Source organism: Acanthaster planci, linkage group LG16, assembly GCF_054643075.1.
Source record: "Acanthaster planci isolate LZ-2023a linkage group LG16, COTS_SCS, whole genome shotgun sequence".
In the NCBI taxonomy this organism is placed as follows: Eukaryota; Metazoa; Echinodermata; class Asteroidea; order Valvatida; family Acanthasteridae; genus Acanthaster; species Acanthaster planci.
In genome coordinates this window covers 8,598,412-8,618,420 of record NC_141792.1, presented here as the reverse complement: position 1 = coordinate 8,618,420, position 20,009 = coordinate 8,598,412, and the positions used below count along the sequence as shown (strand labels likewise).

At 41.3% G+C, this 20,009-nt stretch overlaps 2 protein-coding genes across 5 annotated transcripts; one reads left to right on the top strand and one right to left on the bottom strand.

The window, feature by feature from the left end:
• Nucleotides 1-1,337: 1,337 nt before the first annotated feature.
• LOC110989307 (OTU domain-containing protein 3-like) lies at nucleotides 1,338-8,695 on the top strand. 3 transcript variants are annotated; one of them, XM_022253600.2, is made up of 10 exons: nucleotides 1,338-1,414; nucleotides 2,380-2,518; nucleotides 3,005-3,112; nucleotides 3,731-3,879; nucleotides 4,314-4,426; nucleotides 4,814-4,930; nucleotides 6,015-6,188; nucleotides 6,621-6,723; nucleotides 7,293-7,441; nucleotides 8,021-8,695. In XM_022253600.2, exons 2-10 carry the CDS (start codon nucleotides 2,415-2,417, stop codon nucleotides 8,207-8,209), a joined length of 1,206 nt encoding a protein of 401 aa, XP_022109292.2. In that variant the 5' UTR covers nucleotides 1,338-1,414; nucleotides 2,380-2,414; the 3' UTR covers nucleotides 8,210-8,695. The 3 variants fall into 3 exon arrangements, with proteins under 3 accessions (XP_022109292.2, XP_022109291.2, XP_022109293.2); XM_022253599.2 differs by having other exon boundaries at nucleotides 1,338-1,495; XM_022253601.2 differs by having other exon boundaries at nucleotides 1,353-1,602.
• LOC110989308 (uncharacterized) lies at nucleotides 8,696-19,080 on the bottom strand. 2 transcript variants are annotated; one of them, XM_022253602.2, is made up of 5 exons: nucleotides 18,946-19,080; nucleotides 16,161-16,478; nucleotides 14,267-15,090; nucleotides 12,403-12,651; nucleotides 8,696-10,938 (listed from the first exon to the last, which is right to left on the bottom strand). In XM_022253602.2, exons 2-5 carry the CDS (start codon nucleotides 16,462-16,464, stop codon nucleotides 10,591-10,593), a joined length of 1,725 nt encoding a protein of 574 aa, XP_022109294.2. In that variant the 5' UTR covers nucleotides 16,465-16,478; nucleotides 18,946-19,080; the 3' UTR covers nucleotides 8,696-10,590. The 2 variants fall into 2 exon arrangements, with proteins under 2 accessions (XP_022109294.2, XP_022109295.2); XM_022253603.2 differs by lacking the exon at nucleotides 18,946-19,080 and adding an exon at nucleotides 18,606-18,819.
• Nucleotides 19,081-20,009: the final 929 nt, after the last annotated feature.

Genomic DNA, 20,009 nt, shown 5'->3' with positions numbered 1-20,009 from the left:
TAAATTACTTGTCGTTTTATTGTTTTTGTTTGACAAAAATAAGGCATACAGTGTAATGTCAGTGTAACATCACATTACACTGATGTGTAGCGGGAAACTAAAACTCGGAGGATGTAATTTGGCACTTAATTGCTTTTACACAATTTACAAAAGAAGTTATGAGCATGAATGTTTCATTTGCCTAAGGCTAATTTAGTACTGTCTCCCTGGTGGATGGTGGAATGGTGACTATGGAAGTCAGTGTTGGTGTTAGTATTGAGTGGTTGTGTTAGGGTGATTGAACTTTTGAGGATTTTTGCCCAAGCCAAATGTAACATTAATATAAATCCTTGGAATTCATGGCTATGCATGCCTAACTTTTTTATTGTACCCATCTACAATTGCTTGTACTTATACAGGTAATTCCTGCTACATAAATTTTCTATAGACGTTTAATATAACAGTGGGTCGGTCGACATACTGTACATCAGGAAAATCAGTTACCTGATTGGTGGGCTCTTTCATACTAAACGTAAAAGCATTGCAATTTTTTTTAAAGTCCATCATAAGTCTGATTGCTTTCCTATTGGGAATAGGCTCATTGATATCAGGGATGAAGTCAATGTTGTCCTGTGCGTATATAGCTATACGGAGACAAACAAATGAGCGGAGCCCTCCTTTCACAAAACACCACATCTGTTGGACACCACAGCAAGCAAATAGCAAGCTCACTGACTGATGAGCCTGATGACCAGAAACTCTAAATGTACACTGAAATTCCTTTGGGAAATTGGTGACGGTGTTAGAAAGTCTTGAAAACTTTATTCACCGAAAAATGAAAACAAAATATTTTCATGGACCATCATGCCTTTTACATTTTAAAAGTGAGTTTCTTTACTTTTGCCACATCACAATAGACTCTTATTGATCACATAGCTCATGTGTGTACGTGTGTATACAACTAGTACATTGCACACTTTATGGGAAAAACAAATTTCCAACCGAATAAAGCGTTCTAACTAAGTACTTAATGAAACTGTCAAATCCATAACCCATATGCTCCAACAACCAAAAGAAGATGAAAAAGTAGACCAATGGATGCTCAGTCTTCGACTGTCCTCTTTCTTCGCAAAAAAATACACTGGACAAATAAAAAAGAAAAACTCCGAAAAAAGTGATGAGTGTCAAAATCTGAGATTCTTCAGCATAATGAGCCAGTTCGGTATTAAGGTCTTTCGGAAATAAAGTGCGCGCGAGCCAGCGCATGGTAATACTTAAAAAAAATGCATCACACTCGCTTAACTGGTGCAAGTCTAATTTCGCTCACAAAATGCGTAGGCCTACCGCTTTCGTGCGCCCATGCCTGTCTTTGTTCGGATCGTTTTACGCGGACAGGGTTGAGCCGATCGAAAAGTTTTTTAACATGTATGTACATGTAAGTAACATCGACCGTCGTTTATGTCATGTTTAACGTTAGAGAGGAATGGTGATTACCAGAATCCACATTATTGTCTAAGTAAGTACTCGCACACGTTGTTTATCTACCTAGTGAAAGATTGAGGACTTTCTACCGAATACGAAGCATCACCACCAGTGCTGTGTCACTTAGCCCCACTAACACTAGTAAGATCCTAAGGATGGATCAGGAGTGAGAGTCCGTGCCACACTGGGGCTATGTGTCACTGTGCATCATGATCATGTGGCTGTGTCAGTCATGTGTTCGTCCGTTGTCGGTTGTGCCTGTTTACCAGTTCGAAGATGCTCATTAAATTCTGTGTGCTCCGCTGCTCAACTTTTATCAAATCATCTTGATTATGATAATAACTATTATGGGCGTTTCACAATAGTGGGCCTCCAAGAGTTTGCAACACGTTGGCCAATCACAATGTGCATGGCAAGCAAAATCTGTCAACCCAATCATGCCAATGCGCGTTTGAAAAGAGTCGACAGATTTTGCATGTTGTGATTGGCCAGCGCGTTGCAAACTCTTGGAGGTGTACTCTTGTGAAACACCCGTGTTGATCAGTGCTAGCCTTTGATGGTGGACTGGAGGAAGGGGCATGAGAGGGCAAGGGCAGACATGGCCATGGGGTGTGGGTTGCTCCTGGATGGGGTGCATGTCCTGTACATGCTGTTATCTACAACGGTGTTTCACCTCACTGTGACCGTGGCTTGCAAAAATTCTTGGATGAACCCTTAAATCCGTCCGTAGGCCTACACAGACCAAAATGGAATTGCATGCCAAGCTCACAGTGGGGTGAAAACACCGTTCACGTGTCACAATGTAGCTGTAAAGGTCACAAAGCTCCCGAATGAATGCATAAAGTTATGTCGGTCCATTTTTAAAAGTAGGCCCAGGCCTACATGTACATGTATACACGTACAGTACTCTATCAACAGCTTGCTGAAGACATGGAAGACTAAGAGAAAAAGAGATGAGCAAAGCGAACCGCAGACAAACCAAAAACCTCTCAGCCAACCAGCGACGAGATGCTCAGGAGAGGAAACGAGATGAGAGGGCAATTCGCAACGGTTACAGGTGCTACTATTTCATCAACTCTATTTTTATACCCCATCAGTATTGCTCATTATCATCCCTGTCCGCATCAGTTCTTGAAGGTCACAAGTTTGAATTTTGTAAATTTCGTTTTGAGACTTGGTTTCCTATATCTGTGTGCATGAGCCTTTAAAAAGAATTTGCCTTGTTTTTACAATGCCACATACCGCATGTAGTTTTAGGAGGGATGGACATTTTTATACAGGATGTAAATCTGTTGGGCTGTCGACCAGGGTTTCAAGGGAGAAGGTGGCTGCTTACCTCAGCTAACATGGAAGTAACATGGCTTCAAATCTGTACCTTGCATAAAACCCAGAAAGATATGTCATGGCTTGTTGTTTTGGTTTCCCTGAGATGAGATTAAGCACTTTTATTTTGGAATAATTTTGTTTAATAAAAACAAGCTTAGTTATTCGCAGGGACAGTGAAGTGATGTGCATAACTTGTTTGTGTTTCATTCCCCCCCAGGAAACAGCAGAGAGATGCATCATACCTTGCAGATGATGAGAACTTTGCAGGCTTCGCCACTCAGATACAGACGGTGGGACTAGAACTGAGAGATGTACCAGGGGATGGGTAGGTGGCCAGTTGGCTGTACATTTCTGGTTTAAGTTGCATTCAAGTTAACCTCTTCAATACTGGTGACACATTCAGCACAGACAAATCAAAGTTGATATCAGAGCTACAGTTGTACTACACTTAAGAGCACATAATATGCATTCTTTATATCTGGGTCCAGATAAAGTATTTAGAGATTGCCAGTTTCCAATTAAGTGCAGATCTGGGTTCTCATGGTCATGGGAAATCCTGAAAAAAAAAAGGCCAAGGAGTTTATTGAAAAGTCATGGAAAATTGTGGAAAAATGGTGTCCTGGAATCCTGTTGAAGGGAAAAAAGTTATTGAAAAGCAAAGGAAATAAAGATCATGCAACTTGCAAGGGTTTTATTTTGATGCATCGCTTTAGATGTGATGGCGCAATAGTGGTAACTACAGGCTATCTTTGTCAGTCAGTAGTAGTGGCTATGGCTGTCTTCTGATTGGTTCATAAAACGAAACAACTTTTCTCTGCATGATTTGCATTAGCTTCAGTAGTGATTCTAAATAAGGTGGTTCCAAATCCATAAAACTCATACGTAAGTCTTGTAGTCAAAGAATCGGTCTTGATTTATTTGATGAGCCTTCTTTTTCAACCAGTAACTGTCTCTTCCGGGCCCTGGGTGACCAAATGGATGGTCACGGACGGAACCATTTGAAGCACCGAGCAGAGACGGTGCAGTATATCCTTGAACACCGAGATGACTTTGAGCCATTCGTTGAGGATGATGTGCCATTTGACAGACACAGTAAGACATAAACGAGAGCCAAACAATACATGTATTTAAAAAAATGTTTGGACAATTGTTTCTCCCCCTCTGTTAATTCTCACATTTCAAAGCAACAATTTTACTGCAGAAAGCTTTTGTCAATACAGTAATGAAAGTCATGAATTTGAATTTTCCATGTGTATATTAAAATATTTTCCGGGTAATAGCTTAGTAGAACTCTTCAACCCCGTTTGGAAATGGCCGTCACTTTTAATTGTCAGGCTTTTGTAATGGGCAAAAGTTGGCATTGGACAAGCAGCGTTCTCAGCTGTAATATGAAGGACATAAATAACATTTTGAGAAAAAAATCTGCCCTAGAGATTACATGTATTTTCAAGCAAGCTGTATGAATGACTTTTCAGTAAAATATCCTGTAGTGCAGGAAAGCTTTTCTTTTTTGTCTCTTTTTCCAGTTGAGAATCTTGCCAAGTCTGGTACCTATGCCGGAAATGACAGTATTGTAGCATTCGCACGCAGGCACGGCCTCAACGTGGTCATACATCAACTGAATGCACCAGACTGGAAGGCGAGTGTATCCATCACTCCTTTTTGTGCACGTTTACAGAGTAAAGACCTCTGAAAAACCATACTCGGGATTCAGCCAGTTGACTAGTCCAATCTTATCTCAGCAGTTCCTTTGTCACATCATTGGTCAGTTACTATTTACAGCTGGGTTCTGTTGATATTTCCACTGTAAGTGTACATTTCCACCTCTCGAAATGCTTCAAGACAGCTTACAGTCCATTACAAAGGGTGATCTGATCCCCTCCACAAATATGGAAAGAAGATTCACGGAAGTTACTCTTTAACCACGGAGAGCGTCTAAATGCAACTTGTTTCAGGCATGTTTTCCCTCATCCTGTGATTTTTTCTCAGTCCTTCACACCCCTTGCACCTTGAAATTCTTCCACAGGTAAGTGGGTCCGACAGGCCAGAGGCTAGAGAGCTTCATATAGCATACCACAATGGGGACCATTACTCCAGTGTGCGGAAATTTGGAGACAAGTCGCAAGAGCCAACCAAATTCAAGGTAAAAATGTCATCCATCCAAGGTGGTATTGTAACTATTTAAATGGACCTTGTTGTTCCCTGCTTGTTAGACTCAATGGATAGAAATACCAGTACATCACCGGTATCCACCAGTTCATGTGTTGGAACTCTGTGGTGTGCACTTTTCAGTTGAATGTGTGTGGTCCTGCATTTTCTCTCTGCTAGAGGAATGCAGCTGACGGTTAGTGTAAGACGGACATATCGTGTAGTGGGTTTTAAAACCAATGTTCTGTGTTTCACAGCTTTTTGCAACCTGGAAAAAGGCACACTATGGGGGAACTGGCAAAAAAGATAAGAAACAAAACTCACTTAACTAAACCAAGGATATTCGCAGAAAAAGTCACAAGAAACTGAATTAACAGGGACTCAAATACCAGTATTTGACTTAACAAAAAAGGACAACAAAAATTTATTAATTTAAAGTACCAACAAAATGCAAAAACCAAAAGGACTACAAGCTGAAAAGACTTAACCCAAAGAGACAGAAACCAACATAGCGTGTCATAGTAGATCTCGTGAGAATTTTGGCTTTCAATCACTGACTTTAGAAGCAGACAGAAACCTGACTTGAGCAGAAAATTATACTCCAGCGAGGAGGAACACATACATGAACAGTGACAGTGTCTCTGCTGGTCTGCTCTCCAAACTAAGTGTGGTCAGAGTACAGGGTCAAGTTGAATAGGTAGAAGGGCCAAAGTAAATAAACAGGGGGATACTCCAACAGAAAAATACAGGGGAAATCTGATCTAAACCTGGATTTGTTATAGGGGAACTACACCTATGAAAAGACGTGTATTCAACAACCAACTCATTTCTGGCTCTGCCACATGTGCAACAACTTTTTGTACAGGGTCCATTGAGTATCATGTCAAGTCAAAGAAAAAGATTCACACATCAAAGTAATTGATGCTTGTAGTGGTCTTCAGTAATTTTTTGGGAATTTCCTTATTGCTGTTATTGACAGATTCAACTGTTACAATTTGCAATTTACATTTGCAATGCAATCGGTCATTAGAAAAACCGCAAATTTCCTTTTGAGGCTCTTACCCGTATTGTGACTGTAGTCCTCAGATCCAAGAAAACATGTGGACAGCAGAGAGAAGACCAAGCACAAAGACACAAATGACCATTCTTCTTGTGGTGCGTCTGCTGGCAATGATATCACAGTGGACAGGGCCTGGAGTAATGGCAGCATGGACGATATGGTTGTACGCATCATGGATGCCACTGGGTGTCAGGTAGCCTACTATTAAGAATAGCATTTAAATATATATATATAGTACAGTTCAGTGCCATGACCCGGAAAGGTATGGAACAGAACTTGACTTCTGAGCTCAAAACCACAAACATTCCCCATCTGAACTTTAGCTGAACTATGGCATTGGCTGAGCCTCATACATGTAGCTGTCCCGAATCAGCAGACAGACATGCTTCAAGAGGCCTCATTAGTAGTCTTAACAGGCAACTCACGTCCATGTTGGTTGATCCTAGTCTTGGAAAGTTTGGTCTTGTATCCATGCCAGTCACAGCATGCTGTGCTCTGATGAAAGCAAATACGTAAAGCTACAAAGAAGCACAATGTGTCATCCACTCGTCCCATTCCAAGACTACACAGCACCTTTGTAAAATTATGCAAGATCCCTTAACTGTCCTGGGCTTGTCCTGTACAGGATGCTGGTCTTATCAGCGACACCTTGGAGGACAACCAGTACGATGTAGAGGCAACCATCGACTTTATTCTGCAATTTTTACTAGAGGATATTCAACCTGATGGTAAGAATTGACAGTATTGACTGAAGTTGGATCAAACCCTACGGTCGTCACAGAGCCACATCGCTGTTCTACTGATTTTAGTTGTTTTGAAAGGAACAAATTTAAAACAAAATCGACAAAACCATACAATGCACATAAAATACACAACATCAGATATAGTGTAGAATACCACAAGTCCACAAAGTTGATGTACGTACATGCCTACTTTCAACCAGCAATGTGTTTTAAGAGATGCACATTAAGGGGTGCAAGGTTGTTAGTAGTCACCCAGTCTTAAGCCATGACATTAGGTATTCAAACTGTATCAAGAACATCAGTTAGTCATCCATTTCATGTTGCTGTGTGAAAGGACTTGTGATAGGACTCACAACTGAACCTGAGACAAGCTTGAGTTGACTGCAGCCCTGATGAGTTTACATCTGAAAATGAAGAGAGACTCAAGTTTAGGTCGACATCCCTTTACGTAGCATCACAAAAACCAAAAATCATGGACATATGGTATGTTGGTGTGAGATGTAAGAGAATGTCTCACTTGCTAACACAGAATACATCTTCTCTCTTTTCTGAAGATCAAACAGCGTCCAAAGACGCTACCGGAAATCCTGAAAGCAGCATCTGGTTGCCAGGAGGCACAGGGTCTCGCCTCTTTGGCGCACCTGTCGAAGGAGACTCAAGGATAACCCAGCCAAACAGAACACATGGCAGAGGAAGAGGGAGGGTGAGTATCAGGAGTTGGAATAACGGGCATAAGACAAAAAGATTGCCTCTGACATGCAGAGGCTATTACAATAAGAGCAAGGGGTAATCTATCAAGAGTCGACAGGCTGCAAATTTATTGCAGTTTTTGCTGACTCAACATACGTCTCTAGTTGTACAGAGTGATTAAAGTGAATCCATGTTCTTGAAATACTAAATGCATTGGATCAGCTGGAAAGGCAAACGTTACTGAAAATAGCACTCCGGCAGAATCCAAGGATTGAACATTACTGATCATCGTCATGACTGTTGTGTGACAAAATTTTTAGCTGCAGGTTATATTTACATGTAACACATCCATAGCCATTAGTGGGTTAAGGGTGCTATGCAGGGTGACTCTAAAATCCCATTTTAGAAATATGAAACTGAAGCAAACTTCTAACACCCACAATAACAACCTTAACATACACATCATGTTTCGATTTTAGCAGAACCTTTCTGAAAGAGAAAATTCACGTGTTCCTGTAATCCATGCCTCATGCTTTGGGCCCTTTTACAAGTTAATTATGGCACATTCTGACATGACACATTTACTTTTCAGGGTCAACGGCTGGCCGTCAACAGCCGCACTCTGAAGCAGCTGAAGAGGGCAGAGAAGAAGGAACGGCAGACGGAGAGGCACAAATTGAAAGTATTGGGCATTCAAACAGAGAACAGGGACGAGCATGACGAAGACGCTCAGAGCATCGTGTCTGTTCCCATTGGGCAGATGGGAGCTCTCTCGATATGATAGTTTGGAGCAGGTTACCTTGCACAGACTGTTTTGCATTTCGCAAGCTGTTGAATGGCATTAAGATTACTCCAGTAGTCACACAGTGTAATTGGGTCTTGGAGCTTTGCAGGCAGTAGGATCACTGTGGAATATTGAGAGTGGTGCAACTGGTATAAATTTGCACTCAGTCAAGTGAAGATCTAATGCATCACTGAAGACGTCACACTTTGACCAGCTGACACAACATACCAGTAATTTGTTGAAGGCGCAACATTTTTTGCGCAGGCTGGAAAATTTCCAGTGTGCATCATCCACTGACATGCAGGTCCAGCTGCTGAGGCTTACATTCTGCATAGGATCTCCCGTGCTTCTTTGTACTAGGAAGGAAAAATAATGACATTTATAAAAGTGATCTATGGAGTTTGAAACTGATATTTACCAATGCATTGTACAGGTATATTTTCAGATGATAATAAAAGTATGATGGTTAAACACAACACAAAATGCTAGCTATACTTTGTTTTATTGATTACGTCAAAGCATTACTCAGAGGACAGTTTGTAAATGGATACAGATCAACAAACGTCCATTATGCAGCACACACCGAGGTAATATCAAGGCGTTTGCACGGCTAAAACATGTATAAGTACAAGTAAAACACCGTTTTTCAAAAGAACGTGTCAACTCGTACAGACCAAGTACTCTGCCCTCGGTGAGTTTTGGAACATCATCAAGGTGACGTCCAGAGCTCTTGTGAGTCTAGATCCACACTGCTTCGACTGTTTATTCTACAGGAACATCAGATAGCATTTTTTTTGCATGGTGGTTAGAATTCCCTAAGAAGTTTCTGGAGTTAGTACCAAAGCAGTGTTTTGACATGCAAAGTCTGACATGCTGGGGCCAATTTTACAGAGATGCTTACGCACAAAATTTGCTGATGCATGAAACAACCTTCCTTAAACAAAGGTCACCAGTTCAAACTCTATCTGATTGTCATGCTAACCCAAAGACAGGTACATGTAAATACGATCCTAAAACAATATACATGTACATCACAGGGAGTTTTGGCTGGTTACCTGATTTATCAAGCAAGGTTTTCTTGCACTTTAGCAGCTCTACGAAATTGGCCCCTGATTTCCAGTGTCTGCAACATACATGTAGCTACTTTGCGAATGGCACATCCACATCATTGTTAGCAATTTCATCAATACAATAAAATGGAATGGATAGCAAGAAAATTAAGTCATTTAAACTTACGTTTGAAATATACATGAATATATGACAAGGGTTACACTTGTCTAATTCTGACTCAAATCATACATGTAGACACAACCGTTCAAAAATATGTCTAATACTTAAAAACAGCAACAATGATTTAATTATCGGCAATTATTAAAGGCATAATGTCAATTTACACAAGTTTGAGTTAGTAGCTTGTCATCTATCCTCTGAATTAAACCTACACTTTGCAGTGAATTGAATACTTGAACATTACACCACATGAAACCATCCACTGATCTACATGAATACCAATCCTGTATCTGGAACATTACAAAATGTCTCTGGCAAGATCTAACTTGTTCATTTCGTAATTTTTTTGTTCAAAAAGCAAAATTGTTGTGTTTTCCGTAAAACTTTCCAACAGGGTATTAACATTGGCTTTGAAAATGTCAATGATATTTTATTCTGAAATGGGATTTATCAGACAAGCAATAACATGTACATATACATGTTTGCACTTCTCAATCGATGACCATCATACATGTAGATGTACAAAGCTGTGCTCCAATGTAATCAGGTACACTTTAGTATCACTTTTGAGTACTGCAGTTTTTACTGAACTTGCCATTTCAAATATGACTGTTTTTTGGTTTTTATGAGTATTTCCATGAAAATGAGCAAAATTGTAATGTCATTGTGGGATGAAAGCCTACATGCAGATGTTACAATGATTCGTGCACAAAATGATAGCTTTATGCTTTTAAATTTTTCTAACCCAAGTTTTTTCATCTTTAGCAATTGATTAAGTTCACTGCAATAAGCAATGAAAAATCCCTTCCAAGAAATGTTTGCAGTGGGTAAAACCTGGCCTCAAGCTTTTGAATAGTAAAACCTATGTCTTTCCTGGATAACATCACAGGAACAGAGCCCTCAGTTGTCCAGGAAAGTTGGATTCAAGTGTTCATAAAAGTGCACTTTTCAATACATTCAACCTAGGAATGTCAAATAATTTTCACAGATTGTAGAACTTTAAAAAAATATTTTGTCTAATAAAAATCCATTGCTGCTACACCCTCAAGATGACTTGTGTTGGGCTTGCATGGACTTGTGATGGACTAAACCTACAGTCCTCTGTACCCATTACCATGGATGCTGGTGGGGAAAAAAAAAGAACCTGATCAGCCCAGCTTGAGATGCTCGTAGTACTTGGTGATCATCTTGGTGACTTCCTCCATCAGCACTTTCCTCTTGGCCTTGTCCTCTTCACACTCCCCCGCCTTTTCCTGGATTTTGTCCGGGTGGAAGTCCTGGCACGCTTTCAGCAGGAGCTTCTTGCGAGCCTTGCGGACATCCAAGTCCATCTTCTCTGGACATTCCTCGTTCTTCTTCAGCTCTTCCAGATGCTTCTGGGAGAACTTTGGGGTCTTGGGAGGGGCGTGATGCTTGTACAAGTGCTCCAGGAGGCTACTAGCACTTGTATTGGCCTTCTCAAGGGCAGCTAGCTCATCTTTTAAAGCATCCAGGAACTAATTAGGAGAAAAAACAACAACAACGACAAAACTTGTCATTTACGAATTTTACTAGCTCCCCCCCCCGGCTGGTATAACTACTCATACAAACTTTCTCTGTCTCTGAAGCCAAATCCATGCAAACGTGGTTAGAGTCCTCAACAGGAACACATTTTAGGAACGAAGTCAAAATGTCTTCGACAGTAACATGAAACTCACCCCAAAGGCAACAAGAGTATTACCCCAGTTCACAAACCCTACCTACCCAAAACTCAGATATAGTGTCACCTTCAATGTTAGTACCACTTACATTTAGGTTTTATCTTGCATTTCAACAAGTGCCAGTTCTCTCATTGACCAATATGTAAAATGCAAACCTGCCATTCCTTTTATACCACCATGACGTCAGGTGTCCAGCAATATTGCTGAGAGAAATGAGCTACATATAAGCAATGTTGCACAGTGTAACACAGCAGCAAGTAAAGAACATTCTAAATGCAGCCAAAGAAAGTTCATCGAGATTTGGGGCAGAGATCACAATTACATTTCTTGTTATGAGTTTAAATTTTGTATATATTTGAATGCATTCTGAAAACACTGCATTCAAGAAATCAGAAAGAATTTTGAAACAGAGCAAATTGAAATTTACTTACTGCATTAGTAAGTTTGAACATAAATTCAAACACAGGTTGATTAACCACTTCACACTGAATGGTATCTACATACACACAGGTATTCTCTGTGTGGAGAACTGGTAAACACCTGATAACGAATTCTGCCTTGCAATGTCTAAATTTATTCTCATCCTTGTTCAATTCCAACTGAGTTTGCACACACAGAGACACTCCAAAGTGGCTTTAGGGGTCGAGCACGTTTGTTGCCAAACACAGCTGTGGCCATGGCCGGGCACAGTAACAAATACCACTTTGCAACACAGTTTCTGAAATTGGATAGAGCAACAATGCGGTGAAAAAAGTCGCAAAAATACTTACTGGCCTCTGAGGGTCTGCATTTGTAAAGTCCAGCTTTGTGAAGGACTGTTGTGGTCGGTATATATGTTTAAAAAGTTGTTATTTTGGATTGAAAATTATCCCAGTCCGGGGACAAGAGCAATGTGGAATGATACCATCTGCAAGTAGTCAATATGAAAAGTATTTTCTTTGCATTTAGTCTTCTGTGTGGATGGATGCCATGCTGGTTTCATTTAACATGTACAATACTCTCACACCTGCATGGCCATACATTGCATGAAAATCTGTTTTTATTGCCTTGGGACAAGACTGAAAGTACTTTCCAAGATTGCAAACAAAATTTATCATTTGTAACTGTCTTTTAAGCAAACAGCCTACAACTCTTTGTTCATCCACAGGATGCGGTGGAAACATAACCAAAAACCAAAACCCACGAACAGCAATCCGCAAACCCCAAACCACACTACACTACACCATATGTACATGTACATGTAAATCTTGATTATCTGACCTTTCGTCTTATCTTCTGCTGGGCTGCTTCATCTCTGCTCCGCTCTCTATTCTGGATGACCTGATAGCCCTGTACACACTGCTGGTACCACTTTTCTGTCAGGAACGTCTTGGGCTGAGCGGCATCGACGAGTTCCAGGCACCGCTTGTAGTAGCCCTTGGCCTTTGTCACCGAAAACAGCACCTTCTCGTTGATAAGGCCGAGGAAGCTGAGAGCAGCCGCCTCCTGCTCAAGGTCCAGTTCAGCTGCCTGCAGAGGGAAAGAGAGCAGCAACAACCAGTGCTCTGACCTATGACCTCCAAGGCTGCAGGTCCAACACAAAACCCTTTGGCAGGTCCAAGCAGTCACAAGGCCAGTCACAAGTAACAGGATGGCCAATGACAAACGTTAAGCTTCTGTAACAGTTCACTTCAATAGCTTGTGACTTGGCTTGAGGCCAGAATTCTGGCGATGGAATTTGATAGACTTGTAGAGTACTTAACTGGTGAGAGTTTGTGATGGACTCGGATTAAAATAAAGACTTCAATTTGAATTTACCACTGACTTATCAAGTGCTGCATCCTAAACCTCTTCTAAAAGGAAGAAATTAACCTGTAAAAGAACAATACAGTTGACCCTCGTTATTATGAAATCCTCAGGACCACGTAGAAACATTCATTGTATCCGAAATTCGTTGTAGGCGGAACACAGAGCAATGGCTTCGGTGCATTGTTGTACAATACCATGTACATGCACGTGTATGCATGTATGTGCATACCAATGAACGCGTGGTTGATGTTACATCAAAAAGATCTCTTGGTTATAATTAATCAAATATACTGTGATGTGTTTCGAATAATAAAATTCAGTGTCACATGAAAACATGTTTAACGTGCATGTGAGATTAAAAAAAGCAAATACACGTACATGTGAGAGCATCGACCCAGGGATTTTTAAAAGGCTTTCAATCGCCATGGATGACAACGAAGCTAAACGGCATGCACATGTAGGCCTGTGTGTACCTTCAAGAATGTGAAGACTCATCAACTGGAGCCTCCATTCATGTGAGTAGTCTTTCCAACACAAATTGTGTCATGGAGAGACATTTTTATTAAATTTTCTGTCTGTCTTATGATTTTTGACACTAGTTGCATGACACAATTGATCGATAGTCCGAGTTCATTCGCCCACTGTGCCACGGCTGCCTGCGTGCGAGATGGTTGCTGAAGGAGCATGATGTAATGAAGGAATATGGCGATTGGATAGTTGTGTCTCGCAAAGGTATGTCATGAAAACGCACAGTCTCATTGGCCGGTACACTAGATAATTTTGGAGCAACATGAATAATGCAGTGTTGAGCGATTAGTTCGGCTCATGAGATGTGAGAGAAGTCAAGCGAATTAAATTTGGCCGTATTTTTGACATGAGACCAATTTTTGTGAAGAACCTACACAAAATTTGTGACGGCAGTATGTTTTTGACTTGCAACAGTAGAGCTGCATTCGTATAGGATGTACATGTACTGGAACACTCGCAACCCTTTTTGGCAGCAACTGTACATTGACTGGTTGCCCCATTTCCCTCATGCCTTCTTTGGCAACGGTTCGGCCCGGCAGGCACCAGTGTGATGCACTGCGCACATGTTTTCACCGCTGCGATTTGCAAATGTTCGTTAAAAATGGGTCGTCAACAATGGTTTTGCAGGCAACGGAGTCACAAAAACCATTCGTTGTAACAGGAATTTCGTACAATGCGATTTTGCTGTAACAGATTTTATCTCCATAGAGATGTGCACGACTCGTGTTTGCAATAACCCGAATTTAGTTATAGCCGATTTCGTAATAACGACAGTCGACTGTATCTGGCTGAAGCCATGAAAGCTTACTTTTAGGCTGGCTTCCTTAAACCAGTCCACAGCCTCCCAGAGGGCAGTCATGTTCAGATTCTCCTCCTGGTACAGGCTTTCCAGAATCTTCTCACCACACGTCCGTGCCTGGACTGACTCGGCCGTTGAAATGTGGTAGAGAGCATCCTGCTTCAAGACCCGGAGGTCTGACTCAAGATCCTGGGCTTCCTGGTCCAGGTTCCATCCTCTCAGGAGGCTCAGTGCCTCTTCCACTGGCTGATGTAGGTCATGCAAGCACTTCAGGCACTCCCTGTAGTCACCTCCCTCAAGTAGGCGGATGGACTCTTTGAAGAGGATGTCAGCGATGTTGTGCTTTGCCCTAGCTTGGACCAAACCGGCAGGCAGGGTGCCAACAACCTGGTACAATTCTCGCAACCTCTCCTTGACATCACTGAGGCTGTCGATGATCTCTAGGACTGCATAATAGGACAACTCCATCTCCTTCCGGAGTTTCTCCTCCCACGCCCCGCCATGGACATCGCTCCCCCTCAGCAGAGCCTGGCTCATATACTTTAAGGACTCTTTGAACAGCTCCAGCGCAGCAGCCTCATCTGTGCTGCACCGTGCCATTCGTTTTGTGGCCATGCCACAGTTCTTGGTGGCAGATGACCAATCTGCTTGTTTCGCAGGACCATCAGCCAAGTTTGCAGCCCTGGTGTAGAGCTGTAAGGCATCGTCTAGCCTTGACCTTTTTATGATTGGTGCTATGCCATCCTGCAGGGCCTTTTGGTACATTATGTTGCCCTTTTCTCTGAACTGGGTAGACATTGACTTGCCACTTATAGAAGAACCTGATGCTGTTGCTGTGGTATAAAAATAAAATTCAAACATTTATGTACAGGTAGATTTAATTAACTGCCTGCATAACAGTACCTAATTCACTTTAAACTACCACCACACGGCTTGGTACATGTATAAACTCTTATTGCAATTAATGTAGCAAGTGTTATTAACTTTCCCCAATCCTACTATAGGTGTGAATGTCATCATGATCATAGTACTTCAAAGTCTTGGCTCCTTGTGGATTGTAATTTATAATTTAGCATTGAAGCTAATTCAAGCCAAGAATGCAACATGCTTTTGCACATCTCCTAAAGCAAGTACCCACTGAGACAAAATTGACACCATTTTGAAGCTCTTGAAATGGCCTTCATTCATAAAATAAAATCAACATTAACCCACATACTCTATCAAAGAAAAATTATGCAAATGTATGACCTTAGACCTTAATTTGTTAAAATACAAATTTATCAAAATTTTTTTATTGTGAGCTTAAGATGTAACTTACCTTTCCAGAAAGATTGATTTGAACCTTGGCAAAAGCTGAAAATGTTATTATATGCATTGTACATGTGCAGTGTAATGTACATGTACACATGTATGCGTTATTAGGTATCACACAAACGCGAGAGGAACAATGTGCTAGCACGCATAAAAATGTTACCCTGGTAGTACACAGTATAATTCATGACATGACTCATGAGGTCATCCCTCTCAGAGTTAATAGCCCCAGAGTTAACACGTTTTGAGCCAAACAGGATAGTTTTTGTATTTCTTGATGGTTGCATATGTACACCCATATTCAAAGTCTCAAGCTCATTTTTTCAAACATTAATTTTACTTACCTACCGACAGTGTTTCCCCAGCTGTGTCTGTAAGAAGCAGCTCAATATTTTACAGCAAAAAAGGACTTTAAACATGTTCACCTTTATCTCTAACTGGTAAGTTAAAAATATTGGTTGTGCACTTGTGCATCACTGCCAAACTCACCATTCCCTGAGTTCAAGTCATTCAAAAAACAGTTTAGATCAACAAATTGGCCTTTTCATACGTATAAAGAAGATGTGTCCTCAAAACAGAAGAAGTCACATACCAGTGGGCCTGTTAAGGGGTACTTCATGAAAACCACTCTTGGCTGTAGACTCAACATGTGGTGTTTTTGCTTGGTCCTGTGGTCTGGCTGAGTCTGCTCTGTCATTCCGTGGATTGCTACAGGTTGCAGTCTCGACGTCTGGTGATGAGTCGGTCCGACTTCGGCCATTTGAGGATTTTTGTCTATCCTTTTCCAACTTCTTTGTGGGTGCTGCGAACGCGTCCTCACTGCATGCCTGAAAGGAGCCCCGTCTTGCAGGGGGAGGGGAAACTGGCCCGTTGGCAGATCTCTTTTTCCGGGGCATCTTTTGATGGCACTCTGATGAAACAGCAGACAACATGTCTCATTAGATACCGGTACATGTACAAGTATACATGTATATGCAGTTACATGTATACCTCGGTGGGGGGAAGCAGGAAGTAGGAGGGTTTGGAGTGAGGAAGAGGGTGCAACAGGAAATCACTTGCATGTCAAAATCTGGACAGCCTGGATACCTGTAAGAGAGGTATTTTTAAAGTACAGGGATTTATCACTGGTGTCTATGTGGGAATTTGTTTACTGGGGTACACCCTAAGCCTTTCTCATTGTCCAGAGTTCTTTATTATATGGCCAGTCTTAATAAACCACTGGCTAGCTGTGCACCACACGGACTCATGCAGTACATGTACATGTTCACCAGTCTCCATAGCAGATAATTCACAAGAATATACCAAAATTGAAAAAAATAAATAACATAATTTAAAAAAACGAAGTACCGGTAACACTGTTGGAATTTTTTTAAATGTTATGACTTTGTGACACAAGAGGTACATGTACATGGTATTTATGAATGGGAATTAAATAATAATGTCCACCGCCTTTGGCTTGGGTGTTATCAGCATCTTTGTCTTGATTCATCTGGTTAAGACCAGCCACAATACAAGAAGGGGAAGGTTTGCATTGTAACAATACCGGCACTGTCAAATTTAATTTTTAGACCAAATGCCCAAGGAGTGTCAGGTCTTTGAAAGGTAAAACAGCTTTTCAAAACTTAACAACTGAAACTGTAAATTTTTGCATCCTAATCAAAGCAAACACTATCCACCCCTCATGGATATCACAAGGGGTGGGGAACATTTGGGGCACCCCCCCAACCCCCCCCCAAAAAAAGGAAAAAAAGGTGAAAAAAAAATAAACATAAGAGATAAAAATCACCACTTCGCATGAAAAACCCCAAACTCTCATGTTATGTGTTTGTTAGTTCATAACAGATGAGTAGTCCCTCCCCCAAACCCCCATCTCCTCTCTCCCTCTCCTCTCCCCCTCCCCCCGTGAAAAATTGAAACAAAAAATTGACAATCGTCCTAAGCTTGAATTTAAATACATACTGGTACATGTACACAGCACATCAGGGTAGAATGTAGGATTTTATGCACGTTATAAGTATCTGTTGCATCTGAAATTAAGTGGACGAATTGCAATTGAGTAATTTACATTTCAAAACATGTGTTGCACATCATAGAGAGTTTTCCGGGGTACTGGGTACTTCTTCCAGAACTATCAAGGTTTATACAAACCTCTATGCAAACTCCCATAAGCAAGTGGCTGTTTTCTTGCGAGCAAATTTCATACATGCCTTCTTGGTGAAGTTAGATGTCAGATGAGGAGGTTTATTGATCTTATAAAATGGTGAAATTCCGGAGCATTTTGCCCATCCACACTACCACTGACTACAGAAAATCTGCAGCATGAACTCTCCATGACTGTCAGCTGTGTCATAGCTTGACCAATCACAACACTATCTTTTCCTTTTGATTTCCGGACCCCATCCAAACGAAGGCTGAGCTGTGATTGGTCGTTGGAATGGATGCAAATTGAATTAATCACAGAACACCTTTCATTTGTGGGTGACGGGAAAACAAAAAGAAAAGACAGGAGCTGTGCTGCAATTGGTAATGCTATCACACAGCTGACAGTTATTGAGAGTACATGCTGCTGATTTTCTGTAGAGTGAATGGGCAAAATGCTCAAGAATTTCACCATTTTAATGAGGATATAAGGTAAATAAACCTCCCCATCTGACCTTTAACTTCACCAAAAAGGCATAATGTATGAAACTGGGTTGCACAAATAGCTGTGGTGGAAGATTGAGTTGGCACAATCAGAACAACCAAGATGAGCTGTGTTGAGGAAGCCTAATGGGAGTTTGTACATTGTACATGTATATGGCTATCTGCAACGCATAAACCTTACAGTTCTGGAAGTACATGTACATGAGCAGTTTTCTTGAAAATCACAATGCAATCGTGATTTCCACTTAATCATAATGAAAGTGCAATTTGTAAATCACAATGAAATCAAGATTTACAAGTTTAGGCCTAGGCCTATTGCCTAGCATTGTAGCAAGGCCTAATCAGTAATCGCACTGAATAAAATTGCAATGGAGGGATCACAAGATTACGGTACCTGGATTACTTTTTCAAGTTTTTGTTGTTTCAGTTGGAAATCTATGATCAGAAAACCAAATTCACCCAGTAGTTGGGTATTATTTCCAGTTCTCGTATTAATTCAAGTTCTGCTCGTTCACTGTTGTTGTCTTGAGCGCATCTACGTCAAGGGAGGGAGCACAACATGCTATCAGAACACGCGCAACACACGCAACACGTATATGGTGGCCGCCCATACGCCATGTAAGTTCTAGGCCAGTAGACGAGGCCGCATGCCAGTGGGACAAGTTACGATAACGTTAATTCGAATTCTTGTCCGGAGCCCAGTTTACTACATAACTGTGATATATATTACTTACAATTAATATTAGCCTATGATGTCAGAGCTGGGGATGCCAATATATCGGGAAATTCTGGTTAGTTTTTGTACTCCTAAAAGAGCTGCAGGGGTTGTACCTGTCAAAGGTTCCGAGTCAACTCGGACCCAAACCAACTCGGACCCATGCCAACTCGGACTTATGCCAACTTGGGCCCACGACCAACTCGGACCCATGCCAACTCGGACCCGTGATTAACTTGCTGAAAATTGATTTTGTCCACTTTTACATTTAAGCGTTTGGTAAATGACACTTTTGCACTGCATGCTGCCGAGATATAACGTCCTCTTGAATAAACGTAATGCAGGGAAACAATGGTACAGGCTTCCCAGAATTTCTCAGTTTTCGAGTTTGAACAGGCATGGTGGTTAGAAAACCGTACAGGACTAGATTTGATATCAGTGATGTCTTGGAACAAGTGATAAAGTAACCAACAAGTGTCCGAGTCGTATTTTTATGGAGGCACATTTCCTTTGATTTCTTATTTGCCGCTTGTAATCTGGAATCTTAATCGGTTATTAGCTTCCGAGGTACCGGCGTGATTGACCACAAAGACTGATTTTGTCACCTTCCATTCTTGGAACCCTATGATCGGGGAGTGGGGGCTTGGGACAAAAAATGGGAGCGACTTTTGGAGAGTGATCGGCAGTATCAAATCATTGACGCCCTTTCTCCAACGTTTTTTTGGCACCTCCGTCAGATCAACAGAAGAAATCCAATGAACTTTCAGCAAACAGCCCCCAAAGTCTTTGTTGCAATGGAAAGCCACAGGTAGGCCTTATGATGTACATAAGAGATGCTGCATGCGTACAACACATACTGCAGATATACCTCAATATTTGACCTTTCATAGTGTCTCATGGTGTTATCCCCCACCTCACTTTTAAAATATTTTTGGCCTGGCAAGTCTTACACGTCCACCTCCACCCCCCCCCCGAGTACCGGCAAAATTTAGGCAGATGGAGGAATTCTTCCATACAGGCCTAAACTGACTGTCCGAATAACGCAAATAGATTGGTAATTTCGAACAACGCAAATCAAATCAT